Genomic DNA, 27,983 nt, shown 5'->3' with positions numbered 1-27,983 from the left:
AGTCCTAAAAGTAGATAATAAGAACCCAGTTAAACAAATGAGACAAAAATATTATACTTGGTCAGTTATTTATTGTGAAAAATGATCCAATATTACATTTCTGTGAGTGGCAAAAGTATGTGAACCTTTGCTTTCAGTATCTGGTGTGACCCCCTTGTACAGCAATAACTGCAACTAAATGTTTCTGGTAACTGTTGATCAGTCCTGCACACCGGCTTGGAGGAATTTTAGCCCATTGCTCCATACAGAACAGCTTCAACTCTGGGATGTTGGTGGGTTTCCTCACATGAACTGCTCGCTTCAGGTCCTTCCACAACATTTCGATTGGATTAAGGTCAGAACTTTGACTTGGCCATTCCAAAACATTTACTTTATTCTTCTTTAACCATTCTTTGGTAGAATGACTTGTGTGCTTAGGGTCGTTGTCTTACTGCATGACCCACCTTCTCTTGAGATTCAGTTCATGGACAGATGTCCTGACATTTTCCTTTGGAATTTGCTGGTATAATTCAAAATTCATTGTTCCATTAATGATGGCAAGCTTTCCTGGCCCAGATGCAGCAAAACAGGCCCAAACCATGATACTACCACCACCATGTTTCACAGATGGGATAATTTTCTTATGCTGGAATGCAGTGTTTTCCTTTCTCCAAACAGAATGCTTCTCATTTAAACCAAAAAGTTCTATTTTGGTCTTATTCGTCCACAAAACATTTTTCCAATAGGCTTCTGGCTTGTCCACATGATCTTTAGCAAACTGCAGACGAGCAGCAATGTTCTTTTTGGAGAGCAGTGGCTTTCTCCTTGCAACCCTGCCATGCACACCACTGTTGTTCAGTGTTCTCCTGATGGTGGACTCATGAACATTAACATTAGCCAATGTGAGAGAGGCCTTCAGTTGCTTAGAAGTTACTCTGGGGTCCTTTGTGACCTCGCCGACTATTACAAGCCTTGCTCTTGGACTGATCTTTGTTGGTCGACCACTCCTGGGGAGGGTAACAATGGTCTTGATTTTCCTCCATTTGTACACAATCTATCTGACTGTGGATTGGTGGAGTCCAAACTCTTTAGAGATGGTTTTATAACCTTTTCTAGCCTGATGAGCATCAACAACACTTTTTCTGAGGTCCTCAGAAATCTCCTTTGTTCATGTCATGATACACTTCCACAAACATGTGTTGTGAAGATCAGGCTTTGATAGATCCCTGTTCTTTAAATAAAACAGGGTGCCCACTCACACCTGATTGTCATCCCATTGATTGAAAACACCTGACTCTAATTTCAGTTTCAAATTAACTGCTAATCCTAGAGGTTCACATACTTTTGCCACTCACAGATATGTAATATTGGATCATTTTCCTCAATAAATAAATGACCAAGTATAATATTTTTGTCTCATTTTTTTAAACTAGGTTCTCTTTATCTACTTTTAGGGCTTGTGTGAAAATCTGATGATGTTTTAGGTCATATTTATGCAGAAATATAGAAAATTCTAAAGGGTTCACAAACTTTCAAGCAGCACTGTAGTAGCAGAGGGTGAGGACCACCCACTTAATGGCAAGGCACTCTTTCTCGATGGTGCTGTAGCGCCCCTCACACACTGACAGCTTTCTGCTGATATACAGCACTGGACGGTCCTCCCCCTCCACCTCCTGGGACAAAACAGCCCCCAGCCCTCTGTCCAATACATCTGTCTGTAACATAAAGAGAAGAGAAAAGTCAGGGGAGTGTAACAGTGGCCCCCCACACAGTGCAGCCATCACCTCAGAGAAAGCCCACTGGCATTGCTCCGTCCACTGGACCGGATCTGGTGCCCCCTTTTTAGTGAGATCAGTCAGCGGGCTGGTGACATCCGAATAATTAGGTATAAACCTACGATAGTAGCCAGCCAGCCCCAGGAACTGTCTCACCCCCTTTTTGGTCTTGAGCCTTGGGCAGGCCGCAATCGCTGCTGTCTTGTTAATTTGAGGACGCACCTGCCCATTGCCCAAGTGGAAGCCCAGATACCATACTTCCACCCGCCCAATCGCACACTTCTTTGGGTTGGCCGTGAGACCCGCTAGCCTCAGCGACCTAAGGACGGCCCTCAGGTGTTGCAGATGCTGCGGCCAGTCATTACTATAGATTATTATGTCATCTAAGTATGCGGCTGCGTAGGTGGCGTGGGGGCGGAGGACGCTGTCCATAAGCCGCTGGAATGTAGCGGGCGCCCCAAACAGCCCAAAATGAAGTGTAACAAATTGGTGTAAGCCAAATGGTGTGGAAAAGGTCGTTTTTTCTTGGGATAGTGGAGTCAAGGGGATCTGCCAATAACCCTTTGTCAAATCCAGTGTCGAGTAAAAGCGAGCCGTGCCTAGTCGATCCAGCAACTCATCAATATGAGGCATTGGGTATGCATCGAATTTAGACACCGCGTTGACTTTTCTATAGTCTACACAGAACCAGACCAACCCGTCGGCCTTGGGCACCAAGACCACCGGGCTGCTCCAGTCACTGTGGGACTCCTCGACAATGCCCATTTCAAGCATGGCCTCGAGTTCTTTCTGAACCACTTTTTTCTTGTGTTCGGGTAGCCCGTAAGGGCAGCTGCGCATTACCACCCCCGGGGGCGTCTCGATGTGGTGTTTTATGAGGTTAGTGCGGCCGGGCAGGGGCAAGAACACGTCCGAAAATTCAGTCTGCAACTGGGCAACCTCCGCGAGTTGGGTTGGGGAGAGGTGGTCTCCACAGGGGACCGGAGAGGTATGCGATGTCAATGTTCCATTTTGAACCTCCGGCCCCAGCTCCGCCTTCTCCGGAACCACCGACACCAATGCCACGGGGACCTCCTCGTTCCAGAGTTTGAGCAGATTGAAGTGGTAAATCTGTAGCGCCCCACCCCTGTCCATTTGCCTCACCTTACAGTTGACATCCCCGACTCACCGTGTGACCTCAAAGGGTCCTTGCCACTTGGAGATCATTTTGGAGCTCAATGTGGGCAACAGTACGAGTACTTTATCTCCAGGTGCGAACTCCCTAAGGCGCATACCCCTGTCGTACAGGTGGGTTTGCCATTCTTGGGCCTGCCACAAATTATCCTGGGTTAGGTGTGTGAGTGTGTGGAGTTTTGTGTGCAGGTCAATAACATATTGAATTTCACTTTTGCTCAGGGAAGGTCCCTCCTCCCAATTTTCCCGCAGTACATCTAGGATGCCGCGCGGCTTACGCCCATATAATAATTTGAATGAGGAGAACCCCGTGGAGGCTTATGGGACCTCTCGCACTGCAAATAACAAGGGTTCGAGCCATTTATCCCAATTACGTGCATCTTCGCGAACACATTTTTTAATTATGTTCTTGAGTGTGCGATTGAACCATTTGACTAAACCGTCTGTTTGTGGGTGATAAACGCTGGTGCAGATCGGCTTAATTCCCAATAACCCATACAGTTCGCTCAGTGTGCGTGACATAAACGAAGTGCCATGATCAGTCAGAATCTCTTTGGGGATTCCGACTCGGGAGATGACGCGGAAGAGCGCCTCCACAATACTGCATGCTGAGATATTGTGAAGAGGCACTGCTTCCGGGTATCGCGTTGCATAGTCCACCAGAACTAAAATAAAGTGGTACCCTCGTGTTGACCTTTCTAATGTCCCGACGAGATCCATCCCAATTCTTTCGAACGGGGTCTCGATTAATGGGAGAGGGCGCAAAGGCGCTTTTGGAATGGCCGCTGGATTTACTAACTGGCATTCGCAGCATGCCGTACACCACCTACGGACATCGCCGTGAATCCCTGGCCAATAGAACCGGGCCATTATTTGGGCTAGTGTCTTATCCTGCCCCAAGTGTCCAGCCATGGGATTAAAGTGAGCCGCCTGGAATATTAATTCCCGGCGGCTCTTTGGAATCAAAAGCTGTATAGTCGGCTCCTTAGTCTGAGTGTCCTGCATCACTCGGTATAATCTATCTCTCATAATGGAGAAATAGGGGAAGGACGGGGTGGCGTTTGGCTGGAGCGTTTGGCCATTGATTACTCTCACTTGGTCAAATGCATGCCGCAGAGTCTCATCTCGTGACTGTTCTAATGGGAAATCCACAAGGGATTCCCTGAGAGAAGGAGGAGGAGCCTGTAGCTCCTCACTCTGATGTGGTGATGATGTAGACGGCTCTGTGACAGCTGCTCCCGCCAATGCCACACCGGGACCTCCCCCTGCTGAACTAAGGCAGGACCCACTCTTCACTAAATGCCTCATTAACTCCCGAAATCCCAGCCAATCAGTCCCCAAAATTATCGAGTGGGTAAGGCAAGGATTAACCGCCGCCTTTACACTAAATTTTTCCCCTCGAAAAAAAATGTGGACCGCCACTAAAGGGTAGTTGTGAACATCCCTGTGCACACACAACACCTTCACCAATTGTGCTCCCCCCAATGTCTCGTCTTGCACCAGGCTTTGGTGGATTGAGGTCTGATTACAGCCAGAGTCCACCAATGCCTGATATGTATCCCCTTGGATACTCACCGGTATGCGATACGCTCCGGCCCGATTGAGGGCGGCTCCTGGCACGTCAGGGATCCGAACCACCGCGCCCACCTCCATTGCCGAGCACTGCTGCTGGAGGTGGCCCGTCTCCCCGCAGTGCCAGCAAACCGGCTTGGGCTTTCTCTCTGCACTGGCGCTCTGGGGCTCACTCACCTGAGGGGGTGAGGAGACAAACACAGAAGTGGGAAATGGGAGGGCACCGCGGGTGCAGTGGGCCAGCTGGGGTGGAGCCGGCCCCCGCCTCCGTGATGGGGGAACGGGGTGAGGTCGAGACACAGAAGAGGAGGGGGAGAGAGAGAGGAGAGGGGAGAAGAGGAGATCTGCTGTCCTGCCGTCGGAACAGCAGCCAAATGGTCCTCTGCCAGCTCGATGGCCTGATCCAGCGACACCGGGCGATGGCACTGGACCCACTCCGCGGTCCCTTCGGGTAGTCGGGTGATGAATTGTTCCAGTACCACCTGATCGACGATTCCCTTGGCATCGCGGTTGTCAGCCCTCAGCCACTGCCAGCAGGCGTCCCGGAGTTGCTGGCCAAACGCGAACGGCCGGCCGACTTCCTCCAGGCGCAGAGCGCAGAAGTGCTGTTGGTGCTGTTCGGGGGTGCACCCCACACGCTGGAGGATGGCCCGGCGGAGGTCTGCGTAGACCAGCTGGCTGTCGGTGGGGAGCTGTAGCGCGGCCAGCTGCGCCTCACCCGTTAGCAGGGAGAGGAGGCGTGCCGCGCGCTGTTCCACCGGCCAGCCTGAGGCCTCTGCTGCCTGCTCAAAGAGCGTGAGGAAGGCCTTGGGGTCGTCATGCGGGCCCATCTTTGTTAGGGTGAGGTAGGAAGGGCCCGTGGTGGTGGAGGTGGTGGACCTCGCCGACACGAGGAGGTGCCAGAATGCCTGTCGATCTTCCTGCTGTGCCAGCACCAGGGCCTTGAACCTTTGCTACTGCTCCTTCCGGAGGGCGACTAGCACCTGGTGCTGGCTCTGCTGGGCCATGGCGAGGACGTGGACCAGGTCTGCAAAGGGGGAGGACTCCATGGGCTGTTCTTCTCTGTGCTCCGTCCCGGGTTTCAGCACCACTGTAGTACTTGGAGCGGGTGGGTGGAGCACAGAAGTACGGCAAGCCAGAACTGAGTTTCAAAAAACTCTTTATTTTGACACTTTTCAGTTGTCATACAAACACTCCCAGTCACAGAAACACACACACACACCAGTTGTCTGGTTGGGGAGAGAGCTCCTTTCCTCTACTCTCTCTCCCCTTATGTAGGGCATGGTCACTGGGGGAGACACACAAACACACGTTAATAGACATCAGGTACAGTGATTCTGCCACTTACCTTCCCTGACTCTGCCCTCCGGTCACAGACCGACGCTTGACCATGCCCCCGTTGCCACAGTAGGACTTGTGGCATCCTCTTGGGATATGCTTCTTTGAAGTTTCCCAAACAAGGGATTGGAGCTGGTCATAGTTGTTGGGATGAGGTTCCAACAACTGTATTTTATCGTTGAGTTCCGTGGTGAGGTTCTCCCAATTTGCCTTGCGGAAGTTAAATTGAGGAATAGGGTTCCTTGATTTTACAGGTCGAATTACGGGTTTAGTGTTAACTGCAATCGGTCTGTTTTGTGACCTTGGTATAGGGTTTTCAACCATTTTCTCCAAGTTTTGTGCAAGTCTAGAGGGCACAAACACCAGATCTGGATTGTATCCACATCGCCAGCACCCGCTCATAAAAGAAGGTTTATCTTTTGCCTTGTGTAGTAAAGTCATGTCATTATTTAATGCCCATTCTTCAACTGCCTCACCGTCTGAGTTGGTATCATAGTAGCCCCATCGGGTGTTGTGGCTGTTGAAGTCCCCTATTACTAGGCAGACTTTATCAGTTAGGTCACATTCCGATGGCCAAACGAAAGGAGTCGGTGGAGGTTTGTAGACGGAAACCACCTTGATGTCTTTGGTTTCCACAGTCAGTATTTCAATGCCGTGGGCAGAGAAGTCATTCGTTTTAGTGGCTATGGACTTATCACGCACATAAACTGTGCTGCCATGTACAGGACTTGGATGATATATCACTAGTTCTATGCCAGGGTTTTTATGTGGCACGGCATCCTTGTGAGTTTCTTGAATGCACAAAATATCAGCATTCAGTCCAGTCAGTAATTCGGCCTTTGTCAGTGAAAGACCTTCTGAGTTAAAGCTGGCAATCTTCAGCCTTGACATCTTTGGGGCCAAGGGTTTATCCTTTTACCACCATTAGCTATTGCAGTAAGCACGTTGTGTAGTAATTGGTCTCCTGCGAGGGAGCACCACATGAAGGTTTGCTACTTGCCCCCCCTGCACTGTGAGTGGATGCTAAACAAAGTCAGATTTTGTCAGTAAGCTAGTGCTTATTTGAATTCTGTTTGGAAATAAAAGCTTTGAAGTACCTCTCTGCTCCCATCCTGTCCTTGTTATCCTACTGTGTTCACCTGTTTTGTGTTATTCAATTATAAGTTTGTCGATTGGTGCATTCTATTTGTACTGGGAGGTTGGGATTTCTAGGTTCCAAGTCAAAAATGTCAACTGAAACGCCCCCTGAAGTTAGCTTTCTGACTCAGAAAGTAACCTCAGCAACCCCGACTTCAAAATCCAAGATGGCTGCTCTGTGCGTGAACAGTTGTGAAAGCTGTTGTAATATACTGTTTATTAGCACTTCTGTCTTATTTGTGACTCATTAACTCAGTTACAGTATACACACAGTACTGTCCAACTTCTATCTGTAGACATGTTACAGTGGTGTTTGTATGCGTAAAATGCTGCTTAATGCATTGTTATCAACTGGTTTTGCGAAAAATGGATAAAACTGGTATTGCTAATTGCTGGTATCAATTTCCCAACTTGTTGTACTGGAACTTGGGTGTGACGTCATTCCCAGCTCTGAGTTCCAAGGTAACTGGAATACAGAATATTTATACACTGTCGTATTGTTGTATCTTTGGACTGTTTCAGATTAAGATTTCAGATTGATCTAAGGGTGACGATTAATGTTCTACCACAGCAGCTTTGACAGCAGTGCAGCTGCAACCCACATCTTTATTCAGGCCCGAGCATCAGAGATGTGCAGCCTCTGGTGTCCACTACAGCATGCAAGGCCCTATTGTTTTCCTAAGGATTCTTTTTTTTTTCTTCAATACTTGGCCATTTTTGAGGTGGTTCCCATGGGTGAGAACTCATGAAAGTTGGTACACCCATCAGTCCTGGCCACTGCTACTCAGTAATAGAGGATTGGCCCCGGGTGTGTCCAGGGGACTCTATAGAGCCTCCACATGTCATTAAGACTTTTGCCCGGTATATAGTTTCACCTCTCTGTGTCAAATTTTGTCGGTGTATGGGGTGCCCCAAGACGAACAAAATTGGAATGTACATTGTTACCCATACTCAATAGGAAGTTAGTTATCTTTGGTTTTGTGCGTTTTGATACATGTTACATTTTGACGTTCTCCTCCTCGGCAGTTTGTTGGATTCATGCCAGATTTGATATACAGGAGGTGCTCGGGCCCTTCATTGACACTTGCGGCTTTATTATTAATTATGTTTTCATTGCTATAGTAACAGATCATTCACAGGGACTTGTACAGTGAAAGACCCACATAAACAGATTTAAAAATATGTGTAATGGTTGATACAGTGAAGTCTTCTGTCAGGAAATGCGTATAGCTAACATTTATGGAAGGAGTCTCAAGTGTCAGCACTTTATATTGTTCAGGGTTAAAGGTGTAACTTTTTCTAGCATCTTCAGGGCAGATGAGTTTATATTTTGCAGTTTTTTAGTAATAAGACAAGCTGCATTTATTTTTTTCTTATTTTGTCTTCTTAACTACAAGTGAGAGAAAAAGTGAGGCTTTTGAGCGAGTGACTTTTTCAGTGAGAACAGGAACTAACGTCTTTCCTTGACATCCCATAACATTAAATGCAACAACAGATGGATAAAAAGACTAGTTATTTGTTCTTTAACAAACCAAATAATTGTAATTGTTGGCAAAAATGCTGGGGTACAAGAGGAAAAAAATACTCTGAGAAGTGCTGTTATCCATCCAACATGTGTAACTCTTGATCTACTGAGGGTGGTGGGTGAGCTGGAGCCAATCCCAGCTGACCTCAGGTGAGAGGCGAGGTTCACCCTGGACAAGTCGTCAATCTATCATGGGGCTACATGGAGACACAAACAACCATTCACACCTCTGGCCAATTTAGAGTAGCCAGTTGACCTAATCCACATGTCTTTTGGACTTGGGGAGGAAACCAGAGCACCTGGAGGAGGACCATACAGGAATGTGGAGAACATGCAAACTCCACACAGAAAACCTGCAGGTTCAAGCCCAGAAAGAGGTGATGTTATCGGAACCCAATCACCTTTTTGGTGGTCGAAGTAAGTCTTCCTCATTGTTCTGGTGTATTTAATGGTACAGAAAGGAAGAAAAAAAACAATCACATGAACATAGCATGACTATATGGGGGTTTTGTGGTGCCAAAACATATGTTGTGTCTTGTTCTGTTTTGTTTTTTCACACAGATAAATAGATTTCACTTACCTGTGAGTTGACAGTGGCAGCCTGATTGGAATACGCAGCAATCGGCATCTTGTAAACGAGAGAGAGAGAGAGAGAGATATGTGAAGTTTACATTTAGTCCTGATGAAACCGTTTCTCTGTATTTGGCTTTATCTGAGGAGCTGTGTGTACAGTATGAATGTGTAATTAGATATTATCTCATTTATAGATAGTGTTATCATCAGTTCAATATACTTGGCTGATATTAGATAACAGAATTAAAATAAAATATTGTGTGGAGAGTTTAAACCTAGACGGCCTTTTGATTTCATAAAATCAGTGAAATTTAGTTCCGTCTGAAATGTGGTGATTGTGATATCTGTTTATTTCTGTAATATCTCACAAAATATCAGGCCATTCTGTGGCTGGGAAGTTATTTAATTTGAGGAGATTAAAGCAAATAATGTGCATAAAATCGCTCGCTTCGCGCAGTCAAGCAGACAGAGGAAGTCTGTGTGCGCATGCGCAGGTTTACCTTCTTCTTCTTTTGGGTTTTACGGCAGCTGGCATCCACAGTGTTGCATTACTGCCATCTACAGGTTTCCCTTTGAGCGTGCACTGACAGTTCCATCATTCTGTCACTAAACGAACAGCTGATCACACCGAGGTGTTCGCTGAGCACCCATATATATTAGTTTGGTCCTGCGTTTCCTTTCCTTCGTATATAACATAACGTCTTTTCTTCTTGCTTTCTTTCCGTTACTGTAGTCGCTCTTTCACGTTTCATTCGCACACTCACGTCCTCCATTTTTCTCTCCTGTTTCAAATTTGTATCCCAAAATGCCTTGCGTGAACGGGGAAAGCCCACCATGTGATGCATAACGTAGTATCTTGAATTGGGTCATGGGGAAGCAGGAAAAAATGGCAGAGAGTTTATGGCCATGTGGCTTTTAATTCATTAATTGTTCTGTTTAAAAAAACTAATAAAATTGGAAGTCTGTGATTTGAATTCAGTAGCTTTCGCTCACTAAACAAAAATAATTGGGTGTCAAAATTCTTTTTATGACCGACACTTAAAAAAGCTGAAAGGCAGTCTGCCTTTAAAAATCCACTAAGATGAAGAACACAAACGAAACCTGAGACCTTAAAAAATTCCAAGTTTCCAAATGGGAATTCCAAACTGGAAGGATCTTCAAGTGGATTTATTTCCCATTTAGAGGTTGAAAAGGTTCCAAAGTCCCACTTGGTCAATAAACTAGCACTCAGGTCAATGATTACTTGGCTTTTAACCACAAAAAAAATTCCATAACACATATCCTGTATCACCTCCATTTTGACACTAATGTGATGTGATGTGATGTGATGTGATTCGATTCGATTCTTACCATGGGTTCAGACCGACAGGCGAACACTGAGATGAAGATGGAGATGATGAACTGAAGAATCGCGAAAACCAGCAGCACTCCACTGATCGCTTTGGACCGTAACTGATACATGGTGTAAATAAAAATATATTCAAGGTTTCAGATGGATATTCTGTTTCTAATAATAATTCACTGAGCTCCTGTCAAGATTTCAAATTATTCCTAGAAAGTAAGTGGGATTTTATTGGGTTTCACATCAATGAAATACAACAGAAATGTCCTAATGAGGACAAAAAGAGGAAAGTAGGACAGAATTCATTAATTTGACAATACAAAAAAATACAAATGTGCATCAAAATTTCATCAACTAACAAGCAAACTAGCATTATGATGGCAGCACTGTTAAAACTAGAAGGGCGCTCGGTAGAGTGTATACATCCTCCAAGCCATATTGGTTTTACATCAAAATTTAGTCAAATGTTCCTTGGCCTGTGACCCACCTTTCCTTAGAATTTCATCAAAATTCATTCAGTACATTTTAAGTGACCTTAGGAACAAACCAACAGAGGTGAAAACATAACCTCTTCCAATAAAGTTGGCGGAGGTAACGACTGGGGGTTCAGACTAAATATTTGGGCTTTTTTGTTTCCTATGAATAAAGCCAAACTATATAGAGGATAATACACAGCTGTGTGAAGATATGGAGTTTATCTTCGAGTGGTGAATGGATATATCATGAGCGAGTGAAGCGGATGAGTGATATCTTTGGGTCATTCCATGCCAAATCAACAAGAGGTTATACTCGACCATCTCAGATTTCAATGAAATTTGGAGGGCTCAGAGATACAACCCCGATTCCAAAAAAGTTGGGACAAAGTACAAATTGTAAATAAAAACGGAATGCAATGATGTGGAAGTTTCAAAATTCCATATTTTATTCAGAATAGAACATAGATGACATATCAAATGTTTAAACTGAGAAAATGTATCATTTAAAGAGAAAAATTAGGTAATTTTAAATTTCATGACAACAACACATCTCAAAAAAGTTGGGACAAGGCCATGTTTCCCACTGTGAGACATCCCCTTTTCTCTTTACAACAGTCTGTAAATGTCTGGGGACTGAGGAGACAAGTTGCTCAAGTTTAGGGATAGGAATGTTAACCCATTCTTGTCTAATGTAGGATTCTAGTTGCTCAACTGTCTTAGGTCTTTTTTGTCGTATCTTCCGTTTTATGATGCGCCAAATGTTTTCTATGGGTGAAAGATCTGGACTGCAGGCTGGCCAGTTCAGTACCCGGACCCTTCTTCTACGCAGCCATGATGCTGTAATTGATGCAGTATGTGGTTTAGCATTGTCATGTTGGAAAATGCAAGGTCTTTCCTGAAAGAGACGCCGTCTGGATGGGAGCATATGTTGCTCTAGGACCTGGATATACCTTTCAGCATTGATGGTGTCTTTCCAGATGTGTAAGCTGCCCATGCCACACACATGAATGCAACCCCATACCATCAGAGATGCAGGCTTCTGAACTGAGCGCTGATAACAACTGGGGTCGTCCTTCTCCTCTTTAGACCGAATGACACGGCGTCCCTGATTTCCATAAAGAACTTCAAATTTTGATTCGTCTGACCACAGAACAGTTTTCCACTTTGCCACAGTCCATTTTAAATGAGCCTTGGCCCAGAGAAGACGTCTGCACTTCTGGATCGTGTTTAGATACGACTTCTTCTTTGAACTATAGAGTTTTAGCTGGCAACGGCGGATGGCACGGTGAATTGTGTTCACAGATAATGTTCTCTGGAAATATTCCTGAGCCCATTTTGTGATTTCCAATACAGAAGCATGCCTGTATGTGATGCAGTGCCGTCTAAGGGCACAAAGATCACAGGCACCCAGTATGGTTTTCCAGCCTTGACCCTTACGCACAGAGATTCTTCCAGATTCTCTGAATCTTTTGATGATATTATGCAATGTAGATGATGATATGTTCAAACCCTTTGCAATTTTACACTGTTGAACTCCTTTCTGATATTGCTCCACTATTTGTCGGCGCAGAATTAGGGGGATTGGTGATCCTCTTCCCATCTTTACTTCTGAGAGCCGCTGCCACTCCAAGATGCTCTTTTTATACCCAGTCATGTTAATGACCTATTGCCAATTGACCTAAAGAGTTGCAATTTGGTCCTCCAGCTGTTCCTTTTTTGTACCTTTAACTTTTCCAGCCTCTTATTGCCCCTGTCCCAACTTTTTTGAGATGTGTTGCTGTCATGAAATTTCAAATGAGCCAATGTTTGGCATGACATTTCAAAATGTCTCACTTTCGACATTTGATATGTTGTCTATGTTCTATTGTGAATACAATATCAGTTTTTGGGATTTGTAAATTATTGCATTCCATTTTTATTTACAATTTGTACTTTGTCCCAACTTTTTTTGGAATCAGGGTTGTACTATTAAAAGAAGTTAATCCCCAAAACTTGAGCTTCCTATCACCAAGGTTCAAAGTCCAAAAAACAAAAGGAAAGGCAAACATGCTGAATGCTCAGAAGATCAAAAAATACAAAGTCCAAAGAAAGCAAAAACATCAAAAACACAAGGGCACAGGCAAGATACGTGGGACAGAGGAAACTAGCACTAGACAACATAGCATAAAGACTCTGTGACTAGGGGAACAAACAGAGGGGTATTTATACACAAACTAATTAAGGAACAGGGCGGGGCAGGAAACAGGCAATCAAGACAAACACAAAACACAGTGGCGGCCTCTAGAGGCCAAAACAACCATGACAAGATAAACATAACAGCAGCCTCTAGAGGCCAAAACAGTCCCAGTCCTAACATGACCCCCACCCAGGAGCGTCTCCTGACATTCCCAGGGCGATCCGGATGGGCCGTATGGAAGTCCCGGCACAGTCCTTTATCTAAAATGTCCTGGGCGGGGACCCAACAGCATTCCTCAGGGCCATAGCCCTCCCAATCTACCAGATATTGAAGCCCGCCGCGGACCCGGCAGGAGTCAAGCAGGCGATGCACGGTGAACACAGTCTGACCCTGGAAGATGTGTGTGGGGGGGGAATTCCTAGGGGCAGGGGCATATGTGGACGTGGAACCCAGAGGAGAGGCTGGCAGTGGCTCCTTTGACCTTGCAAAACCCGTGCCACACTCGGGAGGAGAACTGGGGCCCCCGGTCAGAGACGATATCCTGTGGGAGACCAAAGACTCGGAAGACATGATTAAACAATAGTTTAGCTGTTTCAAGATCAGAAGGGAGCTTGCACAGTGGTAAAAAGCTGCAGGCCTTGGAGAATCTGTCAACTATAACCAAAATGACAGTGTTACCTTGTGACTCAGGGAGACCCGTGATGAAGTCGACTGCCACATGGGACCAGGGACACCGGGGAATGGTCAGAGGATGCAAGAGACCCTGGGGATGCTGTCATGGGTTCTTGCTTCTGGTGCACACTTCGCAGGAAAGGATGAATGACCTCACTTCCTTCTTCATGCTAGGCCACCAGAAGCGTCTTCTCAAAAAATCCAGGGTCCTTCGAGCTCCCGGGTGGGCGGTGAGAGGGGACGAGTGACCCCACTGGAGAACCTTGGCCCGGGCTTGATGTGGGACATACAAGAGGCCCGGTGGCCCCATCCCAGGACTGGGGTCCTGGCGTTGGGCTCGTCGGACAGCCTCCTCAATACCCCAGCGGACAGGGGCCACAATCCAGGACACGGGGATAATAGGCCCAACTTTGCTCTCCCTGTTGGTGGGAGCAAACAGCCTGGAAAGCGCATCAGGTTTGGTATTTTTGGAGCCGGGGCGGTATGATAGGGTAAAGTCAAACTGACTGAAAAATAAGGCCCACCTAGCCTGTCATGGATTGAGTCTCTTTGCTTGCTGGAGGTACTCCAGGTTCTTGTGGTCCGTCCAGACCAAAAATGGATGTTGCGCTCCCTCCAGCCAGTGCCTCCACTCCTCAAGGGCCAGTTTAACTGCTAGCAGTTCTCGATCCCCCACATCATACCGGGACTCCGCAGAACTCAGGCGGTGGGAGAAGTATGCGCAGGGGTGTAACCTTCCTTCCGAGCGTTGAGACAGGACCGCGCCGACGCCGCTGTCCGAGGCATCCACCTCGACGATGAAGGGTTGCGAAGGGTCCGGGAGGACCAGAATGGATGCCATGCAGAAGCAGTGCTTGAGGTCTTTGAATGCCTTTTCCGCCTGAGGAGACCAGACATATGATCCACCTGTCCCTTTGGTGAGGTCTGATATGGGCACTGCTACAGAACTAAAGTTTCTGATAAACTTGCGGTAGAAGTTAGCAAATCCTAAGAACCGCTGAACCTCTTTGACAGACTTGGGGGTGGGCCAGTCCCGGACGGCCAGGGTCTTGGCTGGATCCATCTGGAGTTGGCCTGTCCGTACAATAAAACCCAGAAAGGAGACCTCGGGAACATGAAATTCGCATTTCTGGGCCTTAGCAAACAGATTGTTCTGTAGCAGCCTCTGGAGAACCTGGCGGACATGGTGGCGGTGCTCCTGCACGGTCTTGGAAAAGATTAGGATGTCATCGAGGTAGACAAAAATGTACAGGTTAATCATGTCCCTCAAGACATCGTTGATTAGGGCCTGAAAAACAGCTGGTGTGTTGGTGAGTCCGAAGGGCATCACCTGGTACTCGTAGTGCCCAGACGGGGTGTTAAAGGCCGTCTTCCACTCGTCTCCCTGTCGGATACGGATGAGGTGGTATGCGTTCCGTAAGTCCAATTTGGTGAAGACAGTGGTGCCTTGGAGCAGGTCAAATGCTGTAGACATCAGCGGAAGGGGATAGCGGTTGTGTACAGTGATCTTGTTCAGACCCCTATAATCAATACATGTCCGGAGCCCCCCATCCTTCTTGCCAACAAAGAAGAAGCCGGCACCAGTGGGTGAGGTGGAGGGTCGAATGAACCCAGAGGCCAAGGCTTCCTTGATGTACTCCTCCATGGCCTTGCGTTCTGGCTGAGATAGGGAAAACAGTCTGCCGCGAGGAGGGGTAGCCCCAGGAAGCAAGTCAATGGCACAGTCGTAGGCACAGTGCAGAGGAAGAATGGCGGCCCTGCTCTTGCTAAATACTTCTTTAAGATCCCAGTACTCTGTGGGAACTTGAGATAACTCGGTGAGATCAGGAGGGTCGGCAGGAGATACAGGAGAGCTAGAGAGCAGACAAGAGGCATAGCAAGCAGGACCCCACTCCACAACCTGGCTCGTGACCCAGTCTATACGAGGGTTGTGGCGGGTAAGCCAAGGAAGACCTAGAATAACTGGGAACTCTGGTGAAGGAATCAGGTGCAGGGATATTTCTTCCTTGTGACCTTGAGACAGGAGGAAGACTGGAGAAGTTACTTGGGTGACTCTTCCGTCAGCTAAGGCTTGGCCATCCAGGGCAGACACAGACAGTGGGACTTCAAGAGGTGCAGTCGGGACATTGATACTTTGGGCGAAGTGAACATCCATAAAGTTTCCAGCCGCCCCGGAGTCTAACAAGGCCTGACAAGAGTGGACGGACTCACCCCAGGAGATGGAGACTGGAATGTAGACACCTTGGCCAAGGAGTTCGGGAGAAAGGGTAGGCCCCATCACAACCCTCCCTCGGCTGGACAGGGCGGTCCTTTTCCCGAGAGCTCGGGACATGATGCTCGGAAGTGGCCAGGCTTGCCACAGTAGATGCAGCACCCTCCTTCTGCGCTCCCTCTCAGATGCGGAGAGGCGAGTACGGCCCACTTGCATGGGTTCTGGACAGTTACTGGAGGAGGTAGACGGGCTCCAAGTTGATGCAGTGAGGCCAGGGAGACTCAGGACTTGGCGGCGTTCTCTAATCCTGTTGTCAAGATGAGTAGAATGTGAGATCAGAGTTTCGAGGTCACCCGATAGAGGCCAGGCCGTCTTTGATGGGGTCAGACAAACCATGGTGAAAGGTTGAAACCAGGGCTGCTTCGTTCCATCCGCTGACTGTTGCGAGCGTCCGGAATGCAATGGCGTAGTCCGTGATGCTTCCTTCTTGCCGGATGGACATGAGCTTCCTGGCTGCATCTTTACTGGTGTCTGCCTGATCAAAGGCATGAAGCATCTCCTCCATAAACAGCTTGAAATCAGAGCACTCGGGTCCCTGTCTCTGCCAAATGGCCGTTGCCCAAGCTCGTGCCTTACCAGCTAACAAGGTTATCACAAAGGCAATCTTGCAGCGATCCGTAGTGTAGGTGGTAGGCTGAAGCTCAAAGGTGAGTTGGCACTGGGTAAGGAACTCCCGGCACTCACCATGCTTGCCGTCATACCTCTGTGGTGCAGGAAGGCTGAGTTCGCGAGGTGAAGGAGGCACTGGAGCGGAAGCAGATGGATCAGGAGATGCGGGCAGAGGAGTCAACTGTGCCAGGGTTCTCCCAATTTGCTGAAGCAGTACCTCGTGGCGAGCAAGGGCCTCACGTTGGCTCGCAAGTGTTTGTCCATGAGCATCCATGGTCGCTCCGAAGCGTGTCGGAGCTGCCATAATTCCCTGAAGGTTGGCCGGGTAGACAGTTGAAGCAGCCTCTGCTGAGTCAGTCATGACGGAGTCTTTCTGTTAGGGTTTTGCTGGGATTCGAACCCGGGTTGCTGGTGTGATAATCCAGCAAACCCCCACTAGGCCACCAGGGGGATGACTCAAATGCAGAGGCGTGAGGCGTAGGTAGAGTATCAAAAAACAGTTTATTTACAATATTTACAATCCGATGGAAAAAACAAAAAGAAAATCCAAAAGCTCAGAAGATGACCAAAAATAAAAATATCCAAAGGTTCAAAGTCCAAAAAACAAAAGGAAAGGCAAAAATGCTGAACGCTCAGAAGATCAAAAAATACAAAGTCCAAAGAAAGCAAAAACATCAAAAACACAAGGGCACAGGCAAGATACGTGGGACAGAGGAAACTAGCACTAGACAACATGGCATAAAGACTCTGTGACTAGGGGAACAAACAGAGGGGTATTTATACACAAACTAATTAAGGAACAGGGCGGGGCAGGAAACAGGCAATCAAGACAAACACAAAACACAGTGGCGGCCTCTAGAGGCCAAAACAACCATGACAAGATAAACATAACAGCGGCCTCTAGAGGCCAAAACAGTCCCAGTCCTAACATGACAAAAGCCTTGTGTCAATTGGTTGCTCTCCACTGAAAATTGCCAAGTATAGCCACAAACAGAAAGCTGCATATGGCAAAGCAAAGCTGCAACGAGTAGAAGAAACTTTACGTTCTAAAATGAAATTTTATTAATTAATGATAACATGCTAATGTTACACAGTCTTAGATTAAAATCAATTTACAAATAATTAATACTGAGCATTAATTGAAATTTTATTTAAAATTGAGGAAGAAACATGTCTCCTAACCTACTTGAGCCTTATTGAAGCATTTATTAACCCTCAAATATCAGTTATATGAAAATATATCAAAAATTCGAATTTGGTGAAAATGGATTTTTTAAACCCCTGTAGTTTAAAAATACTTGAGAGACAGAGAACAAAAATTTGGAAATATAAAATATGGGTCTTGGGGATTACTGAAAAAATTTACAAGTTCCTAACTGCTATCCCACATTGGATTTCTTGCTACTGAAAATGGCATGTTTTAGAAATCGGCGAATTTCAAAACCCTATTACAGACAAACTAGGAACAGTGGAGACTTGGTAAAACTGAAATTGGTAGATATTTCTGTGTAGATTTGAATAACATTCTTAGTTTAAGCATTACTGCCACAGGCAAGCTTCCAGAATGAATTAAAAATGCAAAAAAATGCAAATTTTTCCTTTTAATTTCCTTGTTAAAATCACCATCTAATATATAATGACCATTGAAATTCTAAGTTGAAGCTTGAACTACAAGACATTGAGTCTCTCTGTGCAAAATTTTAGGTTTCTATCTTGCATAATAAAGAATATATTGCACTTTGAAATATGTATGTTTTGAGCAAAATGCAAAAAAATCGAAAAATTCAAATGCCTGTATCTCTGAAACTGTTGGAGATAGGAAGCTCAAATTTGGGGGATTAACTTCTTTTAATAGTATCTCAAAGCCCTCCAAATTTCATTGAAATCTGAGATGGTCGAGCATAAATTTGTCAGATATTTTTTGATTTGGCATGGAATGACCCGTTTTTCAACACGAGAAAATAAACTTCATATCTTCACGTCACCATGTAATGTTCTTTAGTGTATTATATGGACACACACACACACACACAAACAAAACAAAACACAAGTTAATCAAAAGAATTTTAATTTTGAACCGGTTCACCATCTAGTCAGTGGGAAAACATGATGAGTGACATCATCACAAAGAAATATCGGGAATTATTATCCATACAGGACACTTTTTCCATAGAATAAAAATGTGTTCTATTCCCTTTGAGCAAATTTCATTCATTGGGTTTGATAGCATGCAATATTGTTAGCATATCACTTATCCTATGTGCATTACATCACTCTACCCAATGGAGAATGATCATTGAATATGGTTTACGATATTGCATGGTTGTCAAGAAAAACATGACGTCACACATCGGAGATGTAAAACTTCCACTCTAGCGAGCGACTGTGACAATTTGTAAACAAACATGGCTGCCAGGTTTGCTTTGTTTAAAAAATTCGGAAGATTTTGAGAGAATTTTGAAAGAGAAAGATGCGTTGAACACCCAAAAGGAATGTGTATGTATAATAATAATAATAATAATAATAATAATATCTGGCTTTTTTTGTGGTCTATCAGATATATTCCATTCAGCTACTCGTCTTTGACTCATTCGGTATCATGCTCATTGAATGGAATATATCTGATAGACCACGAAAAAAAGCCAGCCAATATTATTTAAATATGTCACTCAGATTTGTGATGGATTTTGTATGAAAAATGGGAGTTTTTCAACATGAGAAGATAAACTTCACATCTTCAAGCCGACGTGTGATTTTCTTTTTATTATATCAACACATACACAAACAAAAAGGTCCCAAACTTATCAGAACAAAATTTATCATCGACTTCCTCATGAGTGACATATAGAGATTTGTCACAGTTTTGGTTCTCCATGTCTTGGATGGAGCTCAGATGAAAAATACGAGTGGCGAATGGTGAATTTCCCAGTAAAACACTCATGTCTAAATAATTTAAAAGGTTACACTAACCATAACCATTTAAAACGAATGTGTCTAAATTATTTATGAGTCCATGTCAGATATCAGAAGTAATAAAACTCACCTGAAACATGTAGCAGTAGTCGTAATAGGAATAGTTGCAGTAATACATTAAGAAAAGGTCCGTTATCAGTACAGCAATGCCTACTGCTGAAAATACAGCACTGACCACATTCATGCCCAGCGATGCCCGTACCTACAGCAGAGAGGAAACACAGCATAGCTCATGGAACACTTTCGACTGAAAAGCTGTGTTCAGGAATCAGCTTGTCATTCTAAATAAATAAAACCCCATCTATGTTTTGTGTGTGTGTGTGTGTGTGTGTGTGTGTGTGTGTGTGTGTGTGTGTGTGTGTGTGTGTGTGCGTGCCTCAAAAGGTGTTCGGTTTTACAGAAAATTATTGACATATGTAAGAGAAATAAGTTTCACAAATGTCATTAAGATTAAAAAGTTCCATATTATGATACTTTAAACCATTAGAAATGTCCTAACTGGGTGTTTTAAGTATCATAATATGGAACTTTTTAATCTTAATGACATTTGTGAAACTTTATCTCTCTTACATATGTCAATAATTTTTTGTAAAACCAAATTTACAGAATTTGGAGTATGTAAGGTTGTATGTATATACTTAAAATACTGTGTAAAAAAAAAGTCTAAACCATTAGAAATGTCCTAACTGGGTGTTTTGACTTTTTTTTACACGGTATTTTAAGTATGTACATACAACCTTACATACTCCATAATCCCTGTCCCTCACTGTATATACTGTAACAGATAGCATTACTATGCTTCCGTACTTACTGCTGGCACTTATCTGCAAATGATACTGCATTTTGCACTTCTGATTAAATGCGAGCTGCATTTCATTGGCTTTATACCTGTAGTCTGTACAACGACAATAAAGTTGAATCTAATCTTCTCTAAAAATGTTCCATAGACTGGTGAATCATTAACTGCAACCAGGAGAACTGAGGAGAAAGGTGTGGTTTTAGTTGAGCTTTTCTCATAATCAATGTCAGAACATTACTCGGATCAGTGATCACGCAGAGATAAAGAGCAATCTCTGATCTGTAATAACAAACCAGGAAACCAAGCAAAGGTACAAGAAGAAAAAATAGAGAAAAAAGTGACTAGACTCGAGAACTGTAGTACTGGATACTGTATAATGTACTGTGTGAGAACGGATGACAACGAACACACATGATTTTTATCTACTGTAAATAACAACAACCGGGCGGCACGGTGGTGTAGTGGTTAGCGCTGTCGCCTCACAGCAAGAAGGTCCGGGTTCGAGCCCCGGGGCCAGCGAGGGCCTTTCTGTGTGGAGTTTGCATGTTCTCCCCGTGTCCGCGTGGGTTTCCTCCGGGTGCTCCGGTTTCCCCCACAGTCCAAAGACATGCAGGTTAGGTTAACTGGTGACTCTAAATTGACCGTAGGTGTGAATGTGAGTGTGAATGGTTGTCTGTGTCTATGTGTCAGCCCTGTGATGACCTGGCGACTTGTCCAGGGTGAACCCCGCCTTTCGCCCGTAGTCAGCTGGGATAGGCTCCAGCTTGCCTGCGACCCTGTAGAACAGGATAAAGCGGCTACAGATAATGAGATGAGATTATTATTAGTAGTATTATTAGTATTATTATTACATTTGTCGCAAATTGCTCCTGTCATTTCACCGGTTTGATTACATTCTAAGCGGAAATTATTTTGTCAGACATTTTTGTATAAAGTTTTCATTCATCAAATTTGCAAAAAAATAAAAATGAAAATGCTGTGTTTCTCAAAATCCAGTGAATGTGGATAGGATAAAACAGTTATTCCACTCAAGCTTGGTGCTACGTGCCTCATCGACTATCAGCTCATGTACAACTCGATTTCGTGGAATAATTATTAAATATTCCATAAGAATGGTGCTTTTATTGCTGCTTGGTTCCCTGGATTGTTCTTGCCAATTTTTCAGAGCTATATCTGAAAAAAAAAAAAGCAAATTAACAATGCCCAGAGTTCATGATCTCATTGGTTCGTTGTACAACCCCGATTCCAAAAAAGTTGGGACAAAGTACAAATTGTAAATAAAAATGGAATGCAATAATTTACAAATCTCAAAAACTAATATTGTATTCACAATAGAACATAGACAACATATCAAATGTCGAAAGTGAGACATTTTGAAATTTCATGCCAAATATTGGCTCATTTGAAATTTCATGACAGCAACACATCTCAAAAAAGTTGGGACAGGGGCAATAAGAGGCTGGAAAAGTTAAAGGTACAAAAAAGGAACAGCTGGAGGACCAAATTGCAACTCATTAGGTCAATTGGCAATAGGTCATTAACATAACTGGGTATAAAAAGAGCATCTTGGAGTGGCAGCGGCTCTCAGAAGTAAAGATGGGAAGAGGATCACCAATCCCCCTAATTCTGCGCCGACAAATAGTGGAGCAATATCAGAAAGGAGTTCAACAGTGTAAAATTCAAAGAGTTTGAACATATCATCATCTACAGTGCATAATATCATCAAAAGATTCAGAGAATCTGGAAGAATTTCTGTGCGTAAGGGTCAAGGCCGGAAAACCATACTGGGTGCCCGTGATCTTCGGGCCCTTAGACGGCACTGCATCACATACAGGCATGCTTCTGTATTGGAAATCACAAAATGGGCTCAGGAATATTTCCAGAGAACATTATCTGTGAACACAATTCACCGTGCCATCCGCTGTTGCCAGCTAAAACTCTATAGTTCAAAGAAGAAGCCGTATCTAAACATGATCCAGAAGCGCAGACGTCTTCTCTGGGCCAAGGCTCATTTAAAATGGACTGTGGCAAAGTGGAAAACTGTTCTGTGGTCAGACGAATCAAAATTTGAAGTTCTTTATGGAAATCAGGGACGCCGTGTCATTCGGACTAAAGAAGAGAAGGACGAACCAAGTTGTTATCAGCGCTCAGTTCAGAAGCCTGCATCTCTGATGGTATGGGGTTGCATTAGTGCGTGTGGCATGGGCAGCTTACACATCTGGAAAGACACCATCAATGCTGAAAGGTATATCCAGGTTCTAGAGCAACATATGCTCCCATCCAGACGACGTCTCTTTCAGGGAAGACCTTGCATTTTCCAACATGACAATGCCAAACCACATACTGCATCAATTACAGCATGATGGCTGCGTAGAAGAAGGGTCCGGGTACTGAACTGGCCAGCCTGCAGTCCAGATCTTTCACCCATAGAAAACATTTGGCGCATCATAAAACGGAAGATACGACAAAAAAGACCTAAGACAGTTGAGCAACTAGAATCCTACATTAGACAAGAATGGTTTAACATTCCTATCCCTAAACTTGAGCAACTTGTCTCCTCAGTCCCCAGACGTTTACAGACTGTTGTAAAGAGAAAAGGGGATGTCTCACAGTGGGAAACATGGCCTTGTCCCAACTTTTTTGAGAGGTGTTGTTGTCATGAAATTTAAAATCACCTAATTTTTCTCTTTAAATGATACATTTTCTCAGTTTAAACATTTGATATGTCATCTATGTTCTATTCTGAATAAAATATGGAATTTTGAAACTTCCACATCATTGCATTCCGTTTTTATTTACAATTTGTACTTTGTCCCAACTTTTTTGGAATTGGGGTGTGATGCAGTGCCATCTAAGGGCCCGAAGATCACGGGCACCCAGTATGGTTTTCCGGCCTTGACCCTTACGCACAGAGATTCTTCCAGATTCTATGAATCTTTGAATCTTTTGATGATATTATGCACTGTAGATGATGATATGTTCAAACTCTGCAATTTTACACTGTCGAACTCCTTTCTGATATTGCTCCACTATTTGTCGGCGCAGAATTGGGGGGATTGGTGATCCTCTTCCCATCTTTACTTCTGAGAGCCGCTGCCACTCCAAGATGCTCTTTTTATACCCAGTCATGTTAATGACCTATTGCCAATTGACCTAATGAGTTGCAATTTGGTCCTCCAGCTGTTCCTTTTTTGTACCTTTAACTTTTCCAGCCTCTTACTGCCCCTGTCCCAACTTTTTTGAGATGTGTTGCTGTCATGAAATTTCAAATGAGCCAATATTTGGCATGAAATTTCAAAATGTCTCACTTTCGACATTTGATATGTTGTCTATGTTCTATTGTGAATACAATATCAGTTTTTGAGATTTATAAATTATTGCATTCCGTTTTTATTTACAATTTGTACTTTGTCCCAACTTTTTTGAAATCGAGTTGTAGAAGAAAGGATGCAGAGTGAGTATTGACCATGTGGAGATAATGAAAGGGAAATAAACAAGTGCACAGAGTCTAGGATGTGGGCACCACCGTGGGGCAGTGGTCATCAAGAAGGTTATGGGTTCGAAACTCATGGCCGATGGGGGCCTTTCTGTGTGAAGTTTGCATGTTCTCCCCGTGTTAGCGTGGGCTTCCTCTGGGTGCTCTGGTTTCCTCCCACAGTCCAATGACATGCAGATTAAGTAAAACCACCCAGCCACTGGGGTTGTACAAGCCAGTGCAGGGATAGTGTCAGTCCCAAACCCGGAGAGATTGGGGAGGGTTGTGTCAGGAAGGGCATCTGGTCAAAAAACCTATACCAAATCAAATATGCAGAACAGATCTGATGTGGTGACCCCTAATGAATGGGAGAAGCCGAAAGAAGAAGTACAGAGTCTGGGAGGCCACAGAGGTCAAAATCACGCCAGGTGACATGGTTCCACTTTTGACATTTAATCAGGCTAAGCATGTGTGACAAATTACAAAGTATGATTGATTTCATTGTTTTTATTGAACTGAACTGATGAGGTTTACGTACCATGCAGGGATGAAGTTTGTTTTCTGCCGCAACAGACAGAGAGCCAGTGGCGATGTACTGTGTGAAGGAAAAGAAATACACAATAATACTTATTATTATTATTATTATTATTATTATTATTATTATTAATTGTACACTTACAGCTATTGAGGCCCAAAAAACATTTCCACTAATAACAGAAACTGGGGCATAGTCACACAGCAACACAATCCCGAATAGAAGCGTTACCAATCCGATCATGATCTGGACGACCTGGAGGAGGAAAGAAACAGAAAAACATTATAGTGACATCTCTGGGTGGGAGGTAAATATTTTAAAAAATAATAAAAATAAATAAATAAATGGCTATTATGGAAAAAGTTGTGGGATAATAATAATAATAAATGGGGGCGGCACAGTGGTGTAGTGGTTAGCACTGTTGCCTCACAGCAAGAAGGTCCGGGTTCGAGCTCCGTGGCCGGCAAGGTCCTTTCTGTGCGGAGTTTGTATGTTCTCCCCGTGTCCGCGTGGGTTTCCTCCGGGTGCTCCGGTTTCCCCCACAGTCCAAAGACATGCAGGTTAGGTTAACTGGTGACTCTAAATTGACCGTAGGTGTGAATGTGAGTGTGAATGGTTGTCTGTGTCTGTGTGTCGGCCCTGTGATGACCTGGCGACTTGTCCAGGGTGTACCCCGCCTTTCGCCCGTAGTCAGCTGGGATAGGCTCCAGCTTGCCTGCGACCCTGTAGAACAGGATAAAGCTTCTAGAGATAATGAGATGAGATGAGATCTCTCTGTGGACTTATCATAGAGACAACAATAAGAACCTCCTGATAACCCATGTCCTCTGCTCAGGTCTCGTTTCCACAGAAATGAAAGCAAGAGACATGACACTACACAGTGCCTGTGTTCTGCACTGTAAAAAAGAATAGTTGAGAATACTTGAAATTTCAAGGCAACAGTCTGCATTAATAATTTTATGTTTTTGCCAACGATGTGCCCATGATAATCCAAACTATGATAACACTGTTATCTTTATTAAGAATTCTCAATTAAGTCAATTTTCAATTCCTCATTCTGCCAACATAGATTTCTCTTTTTGCTGAACAGTGGCATTCACAGTAGTACAAAAAGGTAATTGAGGTTCTCACAATTTTGGGGGGGGGCTTTTTTCACCTTTATTTGGATAGGACAGTGTAGAGACAGGAAATGAGCAGAAGAGAGACAGATCAGGAAATGACCTCAGGTCAGAATCAAACCCAGGCCCCCGGGTTTATGGTATGGCGCCTTATCCACCTGAGCCACGACAACATGAACTTCAACCGGAGAGAGAACTACATTGCCCAGCCCTTGCATTTGGGAGAGGAAACCACGTGTCTTGGTCATTCAGAGCATGCGCTGAATAAACACCTGTGACAATTATGTATTTTCAATTCAGATTATTCACTATTGTATATTTACACATCATTGAGGTGCACCCTATCAGTTTGATGTGGATTTTTCTTGATGTGGATAATTCTAAAAAATAGAATTATGCTTTGTTCAAGTAATTCCATATTCACAATTGAATGGACAAGAAAATATGAATAATTATTAAGGAACAGAAAAATCCACATCAAACTGATAGGGTGCACCTCAATGATGTGTAAATATGCAATAGTGAATAATCTGAATTGAAAATACATAATTGCCACAGGTGTTTATTCAGCGCATGCTCTTAATGACCAAGACACGGGGTTTCCTCTCCCAAATGCAAGGGCTGGGCAATGTGGTTCTCTCTCTGGTTGAAGATCATGTTGTTGTGGCTCAGGTGGATAAGGCGCCATACCATAAGTTTGGGGACCCGGGTTCGATTCTGACCTGAGGTCATTTCTGTCTCTCTCTTCTGCTCATTTCCTGTCTCTACACTGTCCTATCCAAAAAAAAGCCCCCCCAAAAATTGTGAGAACCTCAATTGCCTTTTTGTACTACTGTGAATCCCACTGTTCAGCAAAAAGAGAAATCTATGTTGGCAGAATGAGGAATTGAAAATTGACTTAATTAAGAATTCTTAATAAAGATAACAGTGTTATCATAGTTTGGATTATCATGGGCATACATCGTTGGCAAAACATAAAATTCTTAATGCAGACTGTTGCCTTGAAATTTCAAGTATTCTCGACTATTCTTTTTTTACAGTGTGAATGCCAGCACTACAGAGAAGATTTCCCACCATTTTAACATGTCACACCCATCACTAACATCAAACTACGGCAAATACACAGCTCCTGCTCAGACCTGCATATCAATCCATCCCTCAAGTACAGGTTTAGCAGGAGAATCACTTTCTAAAGTGACTAATCGTCACAGTGAGTTATGATCAAACTCGCACTTGTTTAGCATCAGTGTGGATATAAACTCTCTGAAGTTACTCTCAAATATGAATCTGTCACAAACCAGACACAAAGTGGAGCCATGGAAATGATTTTAATGTGTGTCATGAATTTGAGTGAAAGAAAAACTAAAATGCAAATGATCATTTAATTGAGCATGATTTATTTTATCTGATACAATTATTCAATAAGAATGATGATGATAATGATGAGTAAACAATGGCGTGTTTTACCCCTAGTGCTTTCGGCTGACCTGCCAGAAACCGGTGAATTGGCAGCAGTGAGGTGTTTGTCATGTTACTGCCTGGTGGGAGAGGTTGTCCAACAGCTGCCATTTGTGGGTTTTGTCCTGATTTTAACTGGAAAAAAAAAATCCCACAATCAGTAAGCAGAATAATTTCATTAATCACCAAACATTGCATGGAAATTTTATTTATTTTTCAGGTAATCTGATGTCCACAGAAAAACTCAATCATACAGAGTACCATAAGGTGTGGATTATTGTAAAGACATGATTTAAGACTTTTGGATTTTTCCACCTTAAAGTTTATTATTATCTCCGCCAAGAAGGTTATGTTTTCGGTAACGTTGGTTTGTTTGTTGGTTGGTTTGTCTGTTAGCAACATTACGGAAAAAGTTATGAACGGATTGCTCTGAAATTTTTTCCAGAGGTGTGACTGGGCGCAAGTAACAATCCATTAAATTTTGGCAGTGATCCGGATCACCTTCTGGATCATGGATTTTTTTTTAAGGATTCTTTATCATTGCGAGATGAGCTGCTGGGCAGAGGTCTGCGCTCTCCGAGTGCTTTTCTAGTTATTATTCTTATTAGTAGTAGTGGTAGTAGCAGCAGTAGTAGTAGTAGTAGTAGTAGTAGTATTAGTATTATTTGTATTATTAGTAGTATTAGTAGTAGTAGTAGTATGTTTTTTTAATCTTTACCTGAACTGTATGACTCTCAGCTTCGTCCCCTCTCAGTGGCATCTCCTGGTCTGGGTAATGGTTCACTTGCAGAGGGTTTTATTTATAGATTTATGACCTCTCTTTTATAGACCATCATTCGTACACCATTTTATATGACTGTGACTCACAGGATGATGCAACTACATGAGCTTCATATTTATTGAGCCATAATGTCAAAAACTGCCCCGTCCCAAGTTACTGTTACCGTGACAGCACAATTTGAAAACATCAGTGCTCCCCCTGAGGTTGAGGATTTAATTAATTTAT

General features: G+C 44.0%; 1 protein-coding gene across 2 annotated transcripts in view; it reads right to left on the bottom strand.

Annotated features, from left to right (window-relative positions):
- Nucleotides 1-27,756, bottom strand: part of LOC132884260 (membrane-spanning 4-domains subfamily A member 8-like) — a 33,707-nt gene extending 5,951 nt beyond the window's left edge. For both annotated transcript variants that reach the window (XM_060918078.1, XM_060918079.1), the window contains exons 1-7: nt 27,696-27,756; nt 26,987-27,112; nt 24,546-24,656; nt 24,405-24,461; nt 19,663-19,794; nt 10,423-10,524; nt 9,080-9,127 (exon numbers count right to left, since the gene is read on the bottom strand). In XM_060918078.1, coding sequence (XP_060774061.1) covers nt 9,080-9,127; nt 10,423-10,524; nt 19,663-19,794; nt 24,405-24,461; nt 24,546-24,656; nt 26,987-27,112; nt 27,696-27,737 — 618 coding nt within the window. In that variant the 5' untranslated portion in view covers nt 27,738-27,756. The remainder of the gene's footprint in view (nt 1-9,079; nt 9,128-10,422; nt 10,525-19,662; nt 19,795-24,404; nt 24,462-24,545; nt 24,657-26,986; nt 27,113-27,695) is intronic.
- Between the last annotated feature and the right edge of the window lie 227 nt (nt 27,757-27,983).

This window comes from Neoarius graeffei, chromosome 4 (genome assembly GCF_027579695.1).
Source record: "Neoarius graeffei isolate fNeoGra1 chromosome 4, fNeoGra1.pri, whole genome shotgun sequence".
Classification (NCBI taxonomy): domain Eukaryota; kingdom Metazoa; phylum Chordata; class Actinopteri; order Siluriformes; family Ariidae; genus Neoarius; species Neoarius graeffei.
The sequence above is the reverse complement of the archived record's forward strand: the minus strand, read 5'-3'. Positions and strand labels throughout refer to the sequence as shown.